This window comes from Myiozetetes cayanensis, unplaced genomic scaffold (assembly GCF_022539395.1).
Source record: "Myiozetetes cayanensis isolate MyiCay16 unplaced genomic scaffold, myiCay2020 scf9, whole genome shotgun sequence".
NCBI classification, from domain to species: domain Eukaryota; kingdom Metazoa; phylum Chordata; class Aves; order Passeriformes; family Tyrannidae; genus Myiozetetes; species Myiozetetes cayanensis.
Window position 1 is genome coordinate 12627268 of NW_026088185.1, and position 21015 is coordinate 12648282.

General features: G+C 38.2%; 1 protein-coding gene across 5 annotated transcripts in view; it reads right to left on the reverse strand.

Annotated features, from left to right (window-relative positions):
* The window catches only part of PARD3B (par-3 family cell polarity regulator beta), a 402616-nt gene that overhangs the window by 120755 nt on the left and 260846 nt on the right, over positions 1 to 21015 (reverse strand). For all 5 annotated transcript variants that reach the window (XM_050340097.1, XM_050340096.1, XM_050340094.1 and 2 more), the window contains 2 exons: positions 20112 to 20318; positions 18906 to 19134 (listed from right to left, as the gene is read on the reverse strand). In XM_050340097.1, coding sequence (XP_050196054.1) covers positions 18906 to 19134; positions 20112 to 20318 — 436 coding nt within the window. The remainder of the gene's footprint in view (positions 1 to 18905; positions 19135 to 20111; positions 20319 to 21015) is intronic.

Here is a 21015-nt window from a genome sequence, read left to right on the forward strand (position 1 = left end):
TTAGCTAACCCTTAGATGCGAAAAAAGTCCACTAAATGAATTTTACTAGATATTTGTTTGCTCTTCAGCCCACTTCCTAACATCCACTAAGAAACTCAGCTGCCTGACCTATGCTGCCCAAGTTCCCTAAACGAATACTTGGGAGAGGCAAACGTACAGCATAAAACAGTAAAGCTAAAGAGATTACCAATTTCTCTCTTATTTCCTGCTGATCATTGCCAGACTATGTTTCTGCCCCAAAGTGCAGGCTTCATTATTAAAGATGGACAGAATACAAGCATATTCAGCGGAGGCCGGCTGTTCAGGAAATAGCTATAATTTGGTAAATAGCATAATAAACACTTGAGCATCCTTGATGCAATGGGTAATGAGCCAGTGCAGTCCTAAGTATGTACATAACAATGTTAAGATTATACTGTATTTCACATTATATATCTACACACACTTACACATGTGTAGACATGTCTGTATAATATTTGTTTCTCTCCTGACATAAATTTATTACTTTTCCCTCTGTACTCAACTAGTCATTTGTAAAATAAAGCAACATTTTACTTTCATTCTTTCCTCTTTCATTTCATTTCTAGTATACCTACATAAAACCATCAGAAGCTTTTGTTCATCATGGCAACCAAATGCATTACACTCTGAAGCACCAGAGATCCTGGAACTAAATGCAATCTCACAGCAAGTCATCAGCATGTCTAGAGCCCATGCAGTGGAAGGCGATTTAAATCCCCGGTCTGTTCTCCTTGCCACCATGGAGAATAATGACAAACCATAACATATCCCATTCATCTAACAGCTGAAAGGGTAATGAATTACAGAGATAATTCAGCCACTCATTATTAAAAGATTACAACATGAAAAATGAAGTGTTTTTTTTTTTTAAAGGCAAATGATCATGTTTTCATAAAATGCAAATGAAACTATACAATATTATCGATTCCCAGCTATAATGTAAGGGGTAGCTTTTAACAAAGCCCTCATATTGAATAAGATTTCAAGTTAAGAGTTCTCTAGCCTGAAATTCAATCCCAATTCATAGTGTTTTACTCTAAATAGTGAAAATACCAGTGTTTTTTAACAGGAGTCTCTAGAATTTCTTGTCATTTTTCTCTGACAGCATTACTCAGTTTTAATGAAACTGCAAGTGCACACAGCCAGTTTTGCTTAATATCATACTTAGTCCAGATTTAAACAACAACAAAACCAAAACTCCAAAAACCCAAACATAAAAAAAAAAAAAAAAAAAAAAAAAAAAAAAGAAAAAAAAAAGGAAAAACACCAGAAAAAGCACCCCAAAACCACTACCATCACCACCACAAAAACCACCCAAAACCCCCAATAACAACAAAATAATCACCTTAACTCCCCCCCCACCCTCTCTTCCCTGGAACACCCCTGCCCCAAGTCAGTCTACATTACACAGTGCAAACTATGAAAAATGTAACTGGAACAAAGTCTCTCCATGACATGCTGGGCTTTTAAGCCTTGCAGTCCATGGTTTCAAGTGAAATATCAGTGGCTTCATTTCAGAACAAACCTGTTAAGTTTTATAACCAAAAAAAGTTATTTATCAAACAAGCATCAAGCCAGCCCTTCCATCCAAAGGATCTGGTTACCCATAGACTTTGCAGGTTAATTCAGTGACAGATGAAATATGTACATAACTGAAACTGCTCCACATGTACTACGGGTAAATGCATGTTTCCACAGGAGACTACTCAATCATTAAATGCAGGACACAGCATCATCTAATATAAAGAGACTTTTTAATACAGAACATCTGTAACCTTTCTATCAGCTCCATCTAAATGTCTACCCAGGGTCAATTAAAAAATACCTCCAAAGCTTGATTCATAACTTTTTCATTTTCCCAAATACATTTCTGCTGTTTGCAGGATACGAATTGGGAGGTGGCGAGAGGTGGGAGGAGAGGAGAAGGTCTACAAGAAAAATTAGGTTGTCAGAAAATGTCAATAGTCACAGCAAATCTTCTGTAAATGATTTCTGAAAGTCTGTTTCACTTGATGTAGAGATGAACAGTAACAAGTATAATGCCAACTCTCATTCTGGAAATGAGCTGCGAAAGGCATCTGTGTACGGACACAAATTGTAACCAGTTAAGACACAAGAAACTCCTGCATTGGGACTTCTATGGGGCAGCCTTTGAAAAACATTCTTGGCCGGCATGGGCAGGGAAAACCTGGAAAGCTACTGCTACAGGGCTCAAAGTAAGGGAATGAAAAGTGATCATTTTATCTATAACTGCACTTCCTTTGTTCATTCATTCACATTACACAGTAGACTCCTTTTCAGTGAAGGATGGATGCACTTCTCCTGCTGTCCCTTGCCTAACAGGTCAGGCCACTGTTGTCACTGTGAACACAGGATGAGGCAAGGGGGACCCAGAGAGGGGAGTACTACTGAGGAAGCCCTTAAATTAGTACTCCTCTCTTTAAAGAAGACCCACAGCGTCAGCTTCACCTGTAACAAAATAAGAGGCATAAAGGAGGGCAAAGATATGCCTTGATTTTCATTTTTAATATTCCCTCTCCACTCCTGGAGGGTTGCCATTGTTCTTCACTACTTATTTTATCTCATAACCTTTCAGCTGAATCTGCTGAGTGGCCTTCCTATAAGTATGTCTTATTAGCCCATGATATTTGGTTTTACTTTGCCAGGGTTCTTACTTTCCTCAGAACACTTTGAATGCCACAGTAAATCCTACCAGATCCTCACAGGCTGCAATAGGGACTTGACTGGCCATCAGCATCTGTTTTTCACAGCCATGAGTAATGCCTTTTCAGAAGTTTATTATTACTACTACATATATTCTTTGGATCTCTAAGTTGATTTCCCTTTAAAGCTCTTTTTAGCTCTGCTTCATGTTCTAGAAATGTCACAGGTCAGATTTTTGGAATTAATAGCAGCGATGACTATACAGAAGAGCTTACATTTTTCAGTCCCATCATACACACTTTTTATTATGTTAAACCTTGGGTTCAGTAATCAGTACGGTCCTTTTCCTGAAGTACTATAAAATACCATTTCTCTTTCCTAGGATGGTACACTCCACTAAGCAATCAGAGTGGAGAGGTTACCAGTTTTTCCTACAGTAAGCAATTTTTCTTTGTTTTTCAGTAATGTCACAAATGGATTTTTTAAACTGTCAAGTTTTCTTGTATTTTCACAATAAGCTGTAAGGGGATTTTAAACAGAGACTCTTCAGACTAATATCCATCTCACTCCTCATTAAAAATGGTCTGAAAATGACAAGGTAGAATAAAAATGCACATTTTAACTGACCCAATCTTTTTCTTTTTCAGAATTATTCCAATAGGAACATTTTAGTTCTGAAACTGTTGTTTGAACCCAGGCAAGGTATTGTACGAAAATCTCAAAATTCCCAGGGAAAAAAAGGCTGTTTTCTCTCCTATCCAACACTGAATGCTACACAGCAGAAATAGTGTTTCACAGCTCTGCTTCCTCCGGGAATTCTGCCATATATTAAATAAATAAAATAAGTTTCTCCAATTTTATTCCTTTTAACTGTAAACACCAACAATGGTAATAAATGAAAACCTGCATTTTATTATTTTTTACAAATTACAAAGGCTAAATTCCATCTGTAATTATTCTTGTGAAACATCAGTCAAAAGAATGGGATTGTAAAGATGCAGCTAAAAGATGAATTTGGTCTCAGACATCTTTGTATACTGGTGAGAATAAATGAGTAGCAGAAATATCTCTAAGTTTAGACTGCAGTTTTCAGGATTATCAGTTAAAATGTATTTCTCAATTTAGAAAAAAATCTGATACTGAATTACTGGAAGAAATACAGAACCTTGATATACTGGTTTTACGCTCACTATTTGGGAAAGAAGTGGATCTTACGAGCTCTCACAGTCTCATGTTAGGATTTCCCCAGCAAGTCTGAAAAAATATTCATCACTCCAAAGTCCACACAGAACTGGGACTAGAGTTAATTCTCCTACACCCTTACAACTCAAAGGAAAAAAATAATTAATCACAACTTCATGCTGGCTTACTTCAATCTCACACCTGTATATGCCCAGGAACGCTTTGTGAGTCTCATCCAGTACAACACTTCCACGAAATATAGCAAACTTTGACTGGAAAATTTTGCCATAAAGCCATTACATGTTTGTATTTCTGTGGTTTAAGACCAATCCCTATCTCTTCACAACATCTGCCGGTTTTTATTTCAGGAAGAGCAACAGGATCAAGGATGTTCTCCACTATTTTGAAATAACTGTAGCTTATGAATATTTCCCAAACCCTTCCCTCTGATCACTCTGCTCTACCTCAGTTGGTATTTCCACTACATTTTCTGCAATCACGTCTGGTCTCTTGTGGAGCTGATCTCTATCCCTTCCCCTTTTACCATGAAACAATAAACACTTTTACCCTCCATCTCATCACTAGCCATGCAAATTCAGTCTGACCACTGGGAATTTTTTCTTTTGTCATTTAAATGCACAAACTGTACCTGTGCAAACATAACAGGTTATAAAACCCGCTTGTTACAGTACTTTATCAGCTCCCTTTGTTCCATGTTTGAGAACTGCTACTGTTTATAGACTTTGTTAAAGAGAACAACACAATTATTACAAGTCCAAGTTCCAAAATGGACAGATGCTGAACTGAAACTGCTGTATTAAAGGTCTGTAACGATCTTTCTTTGCTCAGTCAAATGGATTGTCATCTGTGTTGATTCAATGCAACTCCTCTGTGCCACTCAATACAATTGATCACAAGATGCTTTTATAAAGCATTTGGTTATCCTTGAAATTTGGTACCCAGGGGTCCTGGAGAATACCCACAGCTTGAGCTGTCCTTCAGTGAATACCTTTCTCTGTAGCTCATAGTAAAATTGTTGCTCTTCTTATCTTGCTCCTAGAATTCCCCATACGCATTCAGAGAAATTCTGTTTAAGCCTCACTGTCTCATTCTTGATAGCAACATCCACTTGGTAATTTTAATTAAATCTCATGGCTTCAATTATCTGTATACAGACACTGTACCAATTTAAGTTGCTTTTCAGCATGACTTTTTTTCCTTATCCCCAACGTTTTATTTTGGTCTCACTCTTCTGTTTGGTCAGCCTTTGAAACTAGGTCCTTGAGAAGGCTACCAACAACAATTTAATTAATTTATTTTTTTAAAGTTCATTTTAAGTCAATATTTACAAACCGACTGAAAACCTCATACTTCAGTGCTTAATCTAAAATCTTCTCTTTTTCCTTATAAATTAGTGCAACATTTTATGCAACCAATTTAATTCCATAGTTTTTCTCCTCTGATCACTGATGTACATGAAATTTCCTCTCATTTGTATTACAGATTTCCCTATCAACCTTTATATTGTAAGGCTTGTTGTAGGTCTGTAACTGCTCTGCATGGTGGTTGTTAAACAGAAACCTAGATGTTCAACACAATTTTCCTTTTAGTTTTGTGGAAACTTAAAGGTGGAGTTGGTCTAAACATGATTGGACAACACAAAATGTTAGCCCCCATAAACAAGAACTTCCCTCTACAGAAAACCATGCTCCCAGTTTCAGTCTGATTTACATTTTCTAAATAAAACATATAAGATTCCTCACAACAAAATCTGTTCAAGCAATGACAGCCCCAATTCACCAAGCTGTCGTCTCCCTGGAACAGTCACACTAGAACTTTCTATTGAGCTTTAATGACTGTGCAAAGTCATTACAATATTACTTCAATAAATATGGTATCAAAGCCAACAGACACCAACGCCATCACGAGCAAAGAGCCTCAGGAGAGTGACTTAACCTTTGACCAGCAAATTTGACCAGTTACAGGCAATTTGTGTCCCAAGGTACACAGCAAATGGCTGATGTACACAAAATAAACAAAGACTGAGAAAGACAATAAACTGACAGCCTAGATCAACAAATGGTCTTGGTGTCCTATGAAGCCATTAATACAATACTCTGTTAAATGTGCTTTTTTCCAGGTGTGGGCTGTTTCAACATCTTTGAGTGGCTGTGTGTCCTTGAGAAGATGAGGCAGATACAAGATATAGTGATGTGACAAGACTATTCTACTGTAAAGAAGCTCCTTTTAGCTGATATGGCCCTTAAGCACCTCCTTGTTCCCCTCCCCCAGAGTATTTAGAGTATGCAAACTCATAAATCCATCACCTCCTCTCCTAACCTTTCACTTTTTTCATTATAGAGACAGAAATAGCCTGTCAATGAAAGAGACCCAGCCTTTACTTGATATTCTGGAAATTAATTATACAATACTTTCAAAGATTTTTGTGCTAATACATCAATTTCATAAAAATAGAAGAACACAGGTAACAGGTTCAAATAGCAAGGGTAGAAAATGTTGAGTTTCTACATCTGAAGTGTGAATTATACTCATATACACAATCCCCACAGATGACCAAGAGACTTCTCAAGAGTTACCTGTGTATTTTAATTTTAGTGCCACTGTAGCCTTTTACTATGCTGTGGATGCATTTTTTTTTATTAAAGACCTAGAAGACAGAAGCATATATAATACAGCTGTAGTTTATTGCTTTGTTCTGGTGGATTGAGGCCTTAACACTGAGGTAAGTGTTAAGCATCTAATTATTCCAAAGCCCAATCCTCACTTTTTCCTGCTCTAGAGGATTGCTGGTTACTTCTCTTTTTGTTCTCTTTTTAATCTTCCCCAGTGAAAGATCATTTTGCCTCCACTTTCAACTCCATACAAGTGCATGGACAGGAGCTTACGGTATAATGCAAGTTTTCTGCAGCAGGTCTAAGGCCAGTAGTGATCCTTCTATCCACTATGATAGGAACATCATCTTTCAATTTCTTTAAACTCTAGCCTAAAACCAAAAAAGATTAAACTCATTCTCTCCAATCTGAATATCCCCACAAGATAGAGGAAGCTATTCTGGTATTATTCAAACCAGAATAAATGCTGGGGTGAACTAAATAAATATACTCTTATTGGAATAATTTTGTTAGCATACTTTAGACTGCCTAAAACTTCATGTGCTTCTAATTAGGTCACTAGAGCACATATTTTGCATGAGTATGGCTTTTTTCCTCCCCTCCAAGCATGAAGACAAGTGTAAGTCTTTGTAAAACACTGAAATATCTCAAAGACACAGATTTTAATAGTATTTTCCATGCAGGAGATGCAAGAAAACCAAATTTGCTTCATTACAGCACTGAGGACTAAAGCCAGTTATCCACTCAGAATTAGCAAGCTGACATGCCAAATCAGTTTTCACTACTCACTGGGTGGAACAGACTTCACGGGCAGGTCAGCAAATTGTGCAGTTTCCAGAGGATCAACACCATAGGATTTACAGGTCTCATCGTGCTCTTACAGAAGGAACACTGTCAGCATTCACACTACACAGATGTAAATACAACTTCCACTTTACGGTTACTGAAATCAGCAAACATCTCACATGTAGGAACAAAGCAATTAACACCACTGCTACAGGCAGAGAGAATTCAAAGCAAATCTATACCTAGAAATTTCTCTGCATATCTTCCCAAGCCATTTCAGCCCAGAGTTCCTGGAGCTTTGCCTGATCCTCCCTACAGCACCCTCCACTGCTGCAGATGACTGATGGTTTGGGAAGCAACAAATGACAACCGAGCTAAAACAGCCTAAATAGGAATTCAGTACAAAAGAGATGGGGCGGAGGTCTTCAGAGATGAAGAGGTACATTAACCTATTGCAGCACTTACAATCATAATAATCTGCCTTTTTAAAGGAAAGAAATATTTGCTAATTTCTTTTTGAGTAACTAAGATTAAGTCACTCTCTGGTGAATGTATATGCACACATAGTCAATAAAAATCTGCAGCTGTATTGTGGAAATTTTTTCTCAAAAGCAAAGTAGTGCAGTTTGATTTCGTGAAATCTTCATTTTGACAAGGTTTTATATAAAAACTTGTATTTTATAGTGCAAACTGCATTAAATCAAACAGAAAAAAAATCAATCATTTAAAACTATGTTTTGCTAAGATGACTAAATGAATGAAAGTGAACTTCCTTGAGACTCTTTCCTTTGCTGTCTTTTAGGGAGACTGAATAATCCAAGAGCATGTGAATGGAAACAAACACTTCCAAATGCAGAAGAGGATATGGAAAGCACATTTGTGTGTGTGTGTGGAGGTAAAAAGGAAAGCTAACTTCTTTGAATTGTTTATTTCCTCAATCTAATTTTAATTAAAACCAGAACATTAGGATGTCTGTTATACTAAGCTACTGTAATACAGATTTCCACATTACAGCATAAAAAAACTATACAAAAAGATGATAGAGGTAGAATGAACAGTGCCTGACTCATTACTCACTGGGGTTCTCTGACTACAAAGAAAATAACAAATAACAATGGTGGCCTTCTGTCACCAGAAAATAGCTTTACAATTCTATTTACATATTACTACCAACCAACCTGATGATAATCTGGGGTTAGTGTGAGGCCAGGTATTCACTCCTTTCAAATAAGGGACAATGAATGGCACAGGCATACAGCTCATTACTTCAAACCTAATACTGAAGTTAAATGCTAAAGAACTATAGCAGATACTTAGTGGTCTGTGTATCTTAGTGGCTTATATATGTACTACATATACACGCAGAGACAGACAATTTTTCAGTCAACCTTCAAGAACCACATATCTCAGAGTTCATATAATATATAGACAGAGGATGACAGGTTTTTTCATGTCAGCATTTGGTTAACATTTTATATTTGCCCAGTTTACTTTTTTTTTCTTCTTTACTGTTTCTTCTCAACAACAAAATAATGAAGTGGGAAGCTGCAAGAACAGAAAGGGAAAAGGGAGAAGACATCTTAATTTTCACCACTATGAATTATTCCAAGATCTCTAAAGAGCAAGATGAAATTCTTTCAAATGTCCCAGGAGCCAAGCCAAGATCCCAGAGATGTCATTTCCACCGAATAAAGGACGCAAGCAGAGGAAGTTTGTTTGAATGTAAATATTTCTGTGAGGAGAACAGTCAATAGCATAATTGGTAAATGCCAAGCAGCAACATGACCACGGAAAAATCAGAGCAGTTGCTCCTTATGACAAGGTGCAGAGTAGAAGCAACACCAACAGGGGACAGAGCCCAAACTAAGGAACTCTTCTAGGCTTATTAATGAAGGCTCTGCATAAGTTGGGTGACAACTAGGACAATGGACAGCCCAGGGGACAGAGTCAGCTAGAGGGAGGAGGAGAAAGTAAAAACAGAAACCTGGTGACAAACAAGCATTGTTGAGGCTGAAGGGCTAGAGGTGATAGGAACACCAGTTAACTGCTGAGTTAACAGCTGAACGAGCTAGAACTGCAGGGTAAGAATCAATCCTGCACCTTTGCCTTCACATCCAAACAAATGAGGAGAGGTGGAGGTGAATGGGACACAGACAAATACAGTGCAGAGCAGTAAGTTGTAAAGACCTTTTCTTACTTCTGGTGCACTGAGATGGAAAGCAGGAGCTGGGGCAGAAAGAAGACAAAACCTTTACTTCATCACTCAAGCCTTGGCAGTGCTCATTAGACATAGTGGAAGTTTTGCAGCAGAGACAGCTCTCAGGGAAGTTGAAGGGCCACATAAAACACTCTCTGCCCAGACTTGCTGCAACACGTTGCAGTAGGAAGCGTGCTGCTGAGACAGGCTGGCTGGTAAGTGTTTTGTGGTTGCTCTAACCACTGTGTTACCACACTGGTCAGCCAACACAAACCAAACCAGGAAGGAAACAAAGCTGGGGCTGTGCTGATGAGGGCAGGCGTGAGCAGTCACAACTGGATCAGCAGCGTGATCCAGAAGAGAGACTGATTTTTTTCGTCCATGTTGCTAAAATACTGGATCATTCAATATAATCTGGAAGCAACAGGAGTCCAAGCAGAAAGGGAAGAAACTTCTGTGGCCAGGTCTTCAGTGTGCTGTGTGAAAAGTGAGCAAATTCTAGACACTGTCCCACTGAGTGGGTTTAAGGTTCACAAAACAGATGACATCCCATATAGGGGATTTTGTGAAAGGGGAAGATGTTGCTAGTTTTCATGACGACAGAGTAAGGACATAAAGAAGAATAATCTGCAGAGAAAAAATTAGTTTGTCCATGCTAAATTTGAAATGACAAATCTCTATTTTTTCTAACATGACAACATAAAATCAGGGTAAAAGACAGAAGGTCAGCTATAATTCTGAGGCATTACATTCTAAATGCATTTTCTGAAAGTAAGAGTGTCTGCAGCAAAAAGGTAGTACAGAGAGGGGGAGGAAACCCCAGCTTGCCATCCCATGCACTAGCAGCAGTGAGACTGGATATCGGTGAGCAACCCAGTCCTCTGGGTCAAACAGTTCTCAACAGCTCAACAGCAGAAGGTTGAGCCTGAAAACCCGGATTGGCTTGCTTTGTTCTGTTTTTCCAAGGAGAGAACTGACCAAAGGTTGCTAAAGATGGATGGGAAGCAATAATGAGACAAGGTTACAAAGATAAAGAGGGATGCTAAGTGGAAATAAGACACTAGGCAACAGGAGATTAGCAAATGGGAAAAATCGGAATCCCTGGGGAAAAAGTAAAGGAAAAGACTAACTCTTCCTCAGAGAGAGATGAAAGAATCCTAGCAATAGAGAAAAATTAGTTTGAGCAAAATCACATGAAAGCTTGCTACTTTTTCGTTTTCATTTTCTTAAGAATAAAACTTTTTGCCTGCTGTATCGTTACAGGAGTAGCCAACTATTTTTTTAATGTATTTAATTGTTAACAGGTTTAGCTGAGCAATGGTAGCAGGAAGCAGGGAAATGTTATTTTTATTTTTTACAAACACAGAGAATAACTTTGGTGTAAGAACTGTGGTTCAGAGCAGCTGAGTTAACCAGTGATACGCAAGAAATCAGAAGCAGAGCAGGCATTTGAAACAAAGCCTCTCTCAGACTCTCTTCTAAACCTTTTCCTATCTAACCCCAAACCTAAAACCTTTCCTATCTCCTAAACCATCAAAAAAGAGGGAAGAAAGAGCCAGAATGGTTCAGGGGGTCAGTTTTTTCTGAAGCTAGCATACTTCATATGCTCTGAAATTGTGACTACCCCAAAAGGAGCTTTGTTCCTTTTATATGTCAGCAAAACAAAAGGTCAGCCTATTGAAATATTGGTCAGGTCTGACTTTCTTCTATTAATAACAAGTTGAGACACATTTTTTAAAGTAATAGTTAAATAAATGGCCACATGTCTGCAATCATTTCAACTTAAAATGTCAACTGGATTTGAGATGCCATGTGCATTTAATCAATGACTCTGCATTATAATATAAATATTACTTTGGTTTGACTGCTTTGTGTGGCATAAATCATAATTCAGTGAGATGAGTACATTTAATTTTCTCTACAGATGGCTGTTAATGGCAATACCTATTAAAATGGCACCTGCCAGCGCTCTGTAGTTAAGGAATCTGTCAGGAGTCCCCTCCTGTATCACTTCTCTGTTAATTGTTGTCTCTCTCCCTAGCCCCCCCATTTACCAAGTTCATGTCACAAGAACTACTGAATCAGAAAGTCAGCAAAAACCTGTCGAGTTTTTTTGGTCTCTAGGTAGAACTTACACTCCACACTGTATTCCTGAGCAAAATATGTATTTATTGGTTAAAACACAGCTCAGGAAGCCCTAATTCAAATTCTTGTGAGCATGACTTTAAACCCTCAAGGACCTTTGGCCATAATGCATCTGTACTACCCACAGAAATACCCAGTGTACAACAATTTATATCGGAAAATCTGGAATTCAAGTTTTATCCTCAAATAAGAGATAGATTTTAGAGCAAGTAATAGCCAACTATAGATAAACACAGTGCTGCAGTGCTCAGTATTCATCAGGAAAACACTTTGCTTTATAGGACTCTTCTTGCAGGAGGATTTCTTGGGAGACAGGAGACAGACACTTAGAAGAAACATGCTGCCTCCAGGAAATACCTGGAGTCTACTTTTAGCAGGTGTGCTATGCACAGAGGTCAATATTAAATTTAAGTAGAATAATGCACAAAGTTAATCCCTATAGACAAAGTACACTGCTTGGGTGTTTGGCTTTTTTTTTTTTTGGTTTAGTAATGGCTTGAATAATGATATTTCAACTTGAAGTGAACATGCAACTATTTCACAAAAAGCATGCTCCCTGCAAACAGTTTGCAATTTCGAGTCCTTTTAAATAGTCAGAGGGAACTTTCTGCTCTGATCTGTTAAGTAAATATAAATCTTGTTATCCAAGTTCAGTAATGAGAGTGAGGGGTCTATTCTTCTTCACTACACTTGCATACATCTAACGTTAATGAGATTTATGCATGCATATTAAGGGGAGAACAGATGCTTAATTAAACAAATCAGCCTTCAGTAGGCAGTCCACATGATCATTTTTAATACAAAACCCCCTTATTTTCTCTATTTGAGTCTGACTGTGAATGCATCCAAGGAGGAAATAATATGGTGGAGGAAAAGAGAAAGTCATACATGTAAAATAAAATGCTTGATTTTTTTAGTTTAAAATACTTGACAAACTTGAAGTACACTGAATTGATTAGGTATCTCCTCTCTCATGTTATTGCGCTCTTTAAAGCAAAGAGGAGTTTTATTTACTAATATATATATCAGAAAAGTGGGAATTTTATTAGGCAAAAGGAAATCAAGGCCCCTAAACAGCTCATCCGCCTCATTAACTGATGCTATCTATCAAATACACATGATCCATCCAGGATCATTTTCCAACTGAGGGCAAAAAACCCTAAAATAACTTTAGCCTAATTAAAACATAATTTATTTTAGCTGCATATTTTTAATCCATCCATGTCTATACTGATTTCCAGCATCATACACACATAAATACATTAAAACATTATGTGCACTGGGTATCTCCAAAAAGTCACATCTTTATTATTTGGTCCCTCTTCATTATATTGCTACCTTTTCTTCTGTAACAACTTCTAAGGGCAATGGAGAGAAGAAAAAAGACCCTCTCCATAAGTTATCACAGTGCCATACTTAGTGGAAGTCAATATCTGTATATTATGCTATCTACTCTGCAATACCATTACAGGCTCAACAGTGCTGGTTGTAAAAAGTATCATTCTGAGCACAAGGCCTATAATAGTAGTAATGAAAAAAGGGTCATTTCTGTCTTCCAACTAGAATGAAAAATTAAAATCACTAAGGCACTTAGCTCAAAGGAAAATTGGCAAATTAAAGGGACAAAAAATAAAATATTCATGGCTCATATTGTGAAATGGGAGGTAAATAATTTAAGATGAACTATTATGTGGGAAATTGCACTCTTTCTGAAGAGGAAAAAGCAAATCTAACTAATACACACGTATATATTCCTGCTTCCTGGGCTTGCAGTTACATAAATATGTGCACAAATACGCAAGTCATGGTTGATGTGCAGTATTGGTGGGGGATAGACATTTTCTCACCTTACTAATTTAGAAAACATTTGCTAGTGAAATAGTCAGGTTGACAAGCGCTGCTTTATATGAAGAAGGTTGGTTGTTTTTTTCTTCCTGAATGCAGCCTAGAAATGAAGGCTGAATGAGAGGGTGCTCTCCCACTGCACTCCATTTCAGCATAACTCTTTACTCTGAGTCACCAAGTACATACTTGCTCTTGCATTTTTATACCACAAAAAAAAATTATGACTTCAGCCTCCCGGTCTGTGCCTGGGGGAGCTACCTATTAAAATGCCATCGGTGTGGCTGTAGTCCATTAGCTATCTTACCTTCATACCCATAAAGCTGAAAGGGCTGCCCAGAATTTTTACTGTCGCTATCCAGAAAAGGTAATGGGAGAGCCATAGACTTATGTTTATTATACTCCAGCACTGTAACAACTGCTATGGGATTAGGATACAGAACAGCATGGCACAGCAGAGGTCACATTTCCCTGGTGATTTAAAGTTTCAGTCTTCTGCCAACTTAATTTAGAAACACAAAGCCTACCTTTGTTAGAAGAGAATATTTTGATAGTATTTCAAGGCATGGCAATTAAATAACTATAGATCACAAATTTAAAATCTGGAGTTCATCATGTAGCAAACTGAGGAATACTTTTTTAATTTATTTTATTAACCTCTTGGTTAGATCAGCTTTGCATTCCTGGTCCTAAGGATAACGTGCTTTCCATTAGTGTTCAGCATCAGCGATTTTTAACACCCTGCACCAACAGGTTAATTAACCTTCCAAACAGCCTACAGAGCCCACCTCACAAAGCTTTTAACAGTTCTGAACCAATGGCACTACACACTACACCTTTATTCAAAGGCACAAATATGCTGTTTCACTACAGTGTTTCTCCTGAAGATATTAAACACCTTCAAAAAAAGGCACAGGGAAGCTCATTTAAGGTCCAACAGTCTGTAAGACCCACGGTGCCTTGAGAGAATCAGTCAGCTCAGTGTGAGAAAAGGGATGAACCAAGAATCAAATGTGGCATTGTGAAATCTTGTTGATCTTAAGTGTCTGCACAGAACTCAGTATTATTTCTGTTCTGACAAAGATTCAGTATAGATGCTAGACATCAGCTTTTTCCTGAGACTCAAGTATATATTTACTTCACAGGTCCAATAATAGAAGTATTTAATGTAGTTGTTTTCTTGATATGCAATATCAATTTACAGAGTTGTCTGTTGCCTAGTGGTGGGCTATTAGTGAACAATGATGGCACAAAGAGTCAGAAAACATAAAAAAATAAAATATAAAGCTCTTTGGCCAGTGTTACATAAAATAGTTACCACAGTCAACTTCTGTTGTTCTTTGGACACACATACACACGTGCAGAACTAAGGCAGGCAGTACATGCATCAGAACCAACCAACCAAGGAAAACAAACACTGTGCAGTTGGCACCACGGTAAAATAGCACTTTGGATTATAGAGACTTAACTAGCCAGTATCATCTGCATTTCAAATCTCCAGTACATTAACCTACTTTGCCCCAAATGCCACAGTCATTAATATGCTGCAGCCAAGAGTTTCAGTTAATACGGGGTGAAAAAACAGGACTTTTTAAAAACAATGATTACAAAAATAAAAGCATGATTTCTTGATGGTCTCTCTGAATCACAGTCCCCTAAATAAAGCTTCAATCAAGGAAAAGCTTAGCAGGGAAGCAATCATTCTTCTTTTTGTATGTGTAAAAAAAGACCAGAAACTACAAGTAAATAGCAGCTGAGCAACAGATGAGGCACTAAGTGAAATCTGTTAGCAACTGCTAACAGCTTTGCTATTTTCTGTTGTTAAATTAAAAAAAAAAAAAGAGGCAAAAACCCAATGCAGTAGCAATTCCAATATGTTCAAAAATCTCAGATGCAAAAGACTAAAGCTCAACGCTTCTTGTACTACAGATAAATACTTGGGTTTGGTTTTAACATCTTGAAATGCTTTGTTATTGATTATAAGGCAGAAGCCAGCAAATTCACATGGCCATACCATCAAGGTAAAACTTTTTACAGCTGTATATGTGACCCAGCAAGTATAGCACAAAAATCTCACCACAGACAAGTGTGACTTTTTCAGCAGCTGTTTCAGCCTCAAGTTCAACTTTCTTTTATCCTTTGACTTTTTCAGCAGCTGTTTCAGCCTCAAATTCTACTTTCTTTTGTCCTTTACACCTGACCCCATGTCATTCGCCAGAAAGTGCATGCGTCTTAATTAGCATTGCACTTTCTGGCAAGATCTCAGAAATATTTCCATTGTCCTGGTCCTGGAGCTTTCACCACAGATGATCAATTCCTGCTTATCTCAGGCCAATCTTGACATGAGTTCAGCAAGTCAGTTTTTCTGTTTGGATGCGTCTACACAGCGCAGCAGCCCTAGGCAGGCACAGCTGAAACAGCTCTGAACAAAGCTGCCCAAAAACTACACACAGTATGAACGTAGCAGAACGGGGCTTCCAGCTCCTGCAAGGATCAATTAGTCACAGGGCTGCAGTCACTGGATTAGTTAAAAAAATTCATGACACTGCCCAGTCCCAAGCAGATATATCCTTTTCCCTCTCTTGCCAGTTGCCATTGTAACTTATTTTCACTTGGCTCTTTCTCTTCTGTCAGTCGAGCAAGAATTCTGTTCCTTTTTCCTCCTTTTGGTGATCTCACAGCACAACCACCACTGTATTTTCAACAGGTACAGATTCCCTTCTCCACTGAGCTTTCTGCTCCCTTACACTGTTTACTTTTCTAATACCTCCTAGAGCAGGTTCCCTTTCCAATTTAAATTCACCATGTCAAAAACTGAGCTCATCTCAGTTTCTATACACTTCTCTCTACTTCTTTCTCTTAAGCTACCAAGAATTAGTAGCCACCTTGCCTGCTGCAGAAGCTCACAACTTTTGTCAGCTTAAACTCCTCTCTTTCCTTCCACAGATGTTCTACCAACACAACATGCCAGTTTCATCCCCATAACGTCATAAAAAAATCTGGATGTTTCTTTCCATCCACGTTGCTAAAATACTGGATCATTCAAACCTTCTTACTGCAGTCTCCCCCTCCCCAGCCATCCTGGCACCCCTCACCCTTCACATCAGTACAAAACTCCAGTTTGAAAAAACACCTTTTGAATCTAAAATTTAGTCGGTATTTCACCCATTCTAAATTCCACCATTAGTTTCCTATTTTTTCTTTTAAAAACGTTCAGATTAATTGGCTTTGTTTTTCATGTCACACACAGCAGTTTCTCCCTGAAAAAATACCAGTCTGGATTTGATCATCTCATGCAAGACATATGGTCCCCAATTCTTTTGTAAACTCACACTGTTTTCTCTTGTTCGATCTTTACTTCACAGGTCAGCACCCTTCTTTCACATCTATCATAGCTGCGATTCCCTTGGACTCTTGCCTTTTCAAGAAGGAATTTCTTTTCAAGAACAGTTTTATAAATTCTAGAAAGAAACACCAGCAAGAACGCAGAACCCCTAAAAGTCTCCCAGCTGAACTGTTAGCTCTTACCTACTCCTCCTACTCTGTTTATTATAACACGCTGCTTCCATCTTTGTTGTTTTGTAGAGATTTGCAATGGTGTGGGAGAGAAATAACCATTCAATACCCATTCCTTGCTGCCATACAGATAAACATTATGAACAATTACTGTATGCTGGAAAGATTATCCATCTAAACCAAAGACAAACTTATGGAAAGAACAGATATATAAATCTCATGTACTATCAAAATGGGAAATATATTCTGAAATAGGGAATCACCAAGAATGGTAACCTATCATTCCCAGCTTTGTGTATTGACCATTATCAGAGTTTTTGTCAACTACAATAGCTTGTTTTGGATTCTGATGTGATTCCAGTGTTCCTTCTGGCTCAGGCATCATACCCCCCGTAAGACTTAGCAATTCAAACTTTTTGAATCTGCCATATATCTGTTATATATGAAACAATACTTATCCTTTTGCCAGAACTCTGTGCCACTGCCCTTCTCTTCCCTATTCACACCAAAGAGTTAAAAAGAGAATGAAAATAAGACACACAAGAGTCACCCACCTAATTATTCAGTGTTTTGACTACTGTTCTATGGTAAGCCTTATTTCTTTAAACAGTGTGAACACAAATGCATGTGCAATGCACCGGTGTGCATACAAGTCTCCTCTGTATTCCTAAAGAGGCCCATTTGAAAGCAGACTGGTATACCCACACGCCTTCATCTTAGGAACACTAACACCTGCTGAAATGATTGAATGCTGAAATTTGTCACATAAACATGCCTATATACTTTTGACATATCTCTACAGAGTTCAAAAGTTGATAGGACAATTTTTAGAGGATTCCTATTGCTGATATATGGAAGAAAATCAGTTAAAACCTTCCATGTTGATATAACACAAGTAATTTCACTCCAGAGGACATAGCACCAGAAAGCTGTAATGCAAGTTCATATATTAATGTCCTAATAAAGATCATTATCAGTGAATGATCTTGCAGATGAATGTCTCAGATTACTAGTTAAATGTAGCTTTGCCTAAACGACGACTGTGGCTTTTATACATATCTGCTTTGTCTACAATACAGCATGCCAAAAAACACCAGTAGCTGACATTAAGTGCTCAGGGTCACAAGTAACCACATGGTCATACTAATAAAGACTAACATAAAGACTAACCTTCTCCAGGCGACCTTAAATTTCATCACATATCTTATATTAATTGCAAAGATATATTTAAATGGAAACAATTAATTCCTCAATAGAGTCAACAGGTACCTGAGGCAGGAGTGATAACAACCAGAGTGCCTACAGCACCACAGGTTCCAGCAACAGCAAGGAAACAGCTTGAAGAACTCTGATGATTCCAGAGTATATAGCCAGGGAACAAAGAGCCAGAGAAGAAATCCAAACACTTGCATGCTGGGCAAGGAGGACAGTGAACTTTTGTGCACCACAGGCAATGGCTGAAGCTACAAAGCAAAAATTTTATTGTAGCCAGTGGTTTTCAGCAACGGCAAATGTTATAGACTGTTTACAGTAACACAAGGAATCCTGCTCTCCCTGCAGCCCAGGAAGGAAGATAAGCAAGGCAAAGGTCCGAGTGTGGGAGCGGGTCTTGTATTACTCAGAAATATTCCTCACAAATCCTTCCCCACCAAAACACACTTGTTTTAAGCCTGAAAACCCTGAATCTTTTCTGACATATGGGAATGCATTTCAAAGGCACAAAAAGACATTTTGTCTGCCAAATGTCTTCTGCCGCAGCTACAAGTTTGGTGTAAAAGTATAAACTGCTTTCTTTCTCAATAACATCAACATTATTTGAGTCCAAGTGAAATAATTTTTCCACTACTTTATGAAAACATCATTTGTTTCCTATCTTATGATGAGAATGGGTGGCTGTTTTGCTTTGTAAAATGCCATACCTCAACATGACACCAAAGCCTTTCTTCTTTTTCTTTTCTGGATCTTCATTTTCTTCCTTCCTTTTCTTCTCCTTGATTTTAGATTTGCCCTTTTTCTTCTCTTTCTCTCTATTTTTTTTATCTTTTTTTGCTTTGCTTTCTGTATCTTCTGTTTCAGGGTTCCCCGGAGGGACAGATTCCACATTCTGAGCTTCTTGACCACAGTGAGAGCTCTTATCAGAGAAACCATCTGCACAGAATGAAAAAGAAGCAGTGAGGATGGCTACGGGCCACTGAAATGCAAACACGTGAACTACAGCACGAGTGTCGACAAAGTGCTCAAATGACTCAAAACACTCATTTAATTAAATAATTTTAAAAACAGACTAAACAGATCTAGTGGATTCAAGCAGATTTGCATTGCCAATCAAATAAAGAGTTATTTTAGTGAATTGTTTTCTAGTTATTATTCCTGACTCAAAAAATCCTGACACGGTAAAGCACTATTCTATTTGAAATCTAGCTTGTTAACCTCCATCAGCTCAAGAAAACCAACGTGCTAGGACGCAAACATTGAGAGTTTATTTCAACATGAGATTCCGGTGACTGACATAACCAAGCTACGTAGCAAAATTATTTCATTCACTCCCTGGAATCTTTCTATTTCAATGGCTGAACAAGAAATAGATAAACTATTCTGTCTGGTTGGAGAATAGTTGTGCTGTTGCTATTTGGGGGGCTCAGCATCCAAGCACAGTTTTATGCTCTATGCTAAACGAGATGTATTTCCAGACTGGGGTTTATAAACCCATGGTGACAGAATGAGCAGCAGGGTGCTATCAATACACTCTGCCTTATCTACAACATGAAACAAATTTCCTGGTTGGAAAAGGGGGAATTGTAAAACAAGCAAGATAATTTTTAATGTAATCTGAAGAAAGCAGCTGCTTCTTGAAGTTGAAAAACATAATTATTTAAGGATTGAGTTCTAAATCCTCCAACCCACCCCTGCCCCAAAGGAGATCAGTGAAAGACTTTACACTAAACCCAGTCAAGGTTGGATGGGGTACTGCAAAGACAGCTCTATTGAGTGGAAGACGTGAGCAGCTTTTATAATGTGATCAGCTTCAACTGGACTAAATCACTTGCTCATGGTGCTTTATTAAGCTGGGCCTCAGCGGTGCTAAGTGATGGTGGCTTCCTCAATAAGTGCCATTAGCAACATACCCTCTTCTCCATCTTCAGGTCCATCGTAAGACTTGTCAATGGCAGCTCGGAAACTCTCATTGCATCCCCGACCCCGGACCACGTGAGGCCTGGGTCTGTGAAAAGGGAGTTCATTCTTCCTAACTTCAGCCACCGCAGTCTGAAGGCTCTCAAGAGAACTGGACTTCTTTAATCCCAGAGTAGGACCAAAATCTTTGCCAGAATAGTCTGGAAAAAAAATAGTTAAATTTTTATACCAAAAAGCAGACAGAGAAATTAAACTAGTCAGATACATTTAATTGTGTTCTTTATTACTTGGGGCCTTTGAAATAGTATGCAATCAATGTAATTTGTTCTAAAAATAACATCAAGTTAAACCTAGTTCAGCAGATATCCCCATTCGGACTTGGAGGGAATGGCACATAATTTACAGACCTGACAAAGTGATGTGCAATAGCTGGCTCGCTCTGCACCCCTGTAAAGCCCGTGCCAGTGATAAGAATGGAGTTGCTTCCTCCCACACTGCAGCAATGTCCAACTGGACACTGCTAACAGTCTCGAGGACAGCATTATCTTTAGACTCACAAAAATAAACACTGCTACACAATAAGGGTTTTGCTTTTTAGAACGAGCAGGTTGTATGAATGGTTGATATTTTCAAACACATTTCTCCTGTGAGAAGATATTATTAGTTCTCTCAAAGTCTTATCCAACCTTTTTCTTCAAGCTGAAACTGGTGCTGTGATGCCAACACGCACAGCAGGTTTTTCAAGAAACAAGCAAAGTACAGCTTAATGAAAAAGATGTTGCTGCCTCTTTCCTTGTTTGTAGGCTTAAGAAAGCACTTCATAGAAAAATAGAGCAAATACCTTTCCAAGTCTCCCAAACCTTCCCTCTCTATGAATGTTTGATTATCTGACCTTAG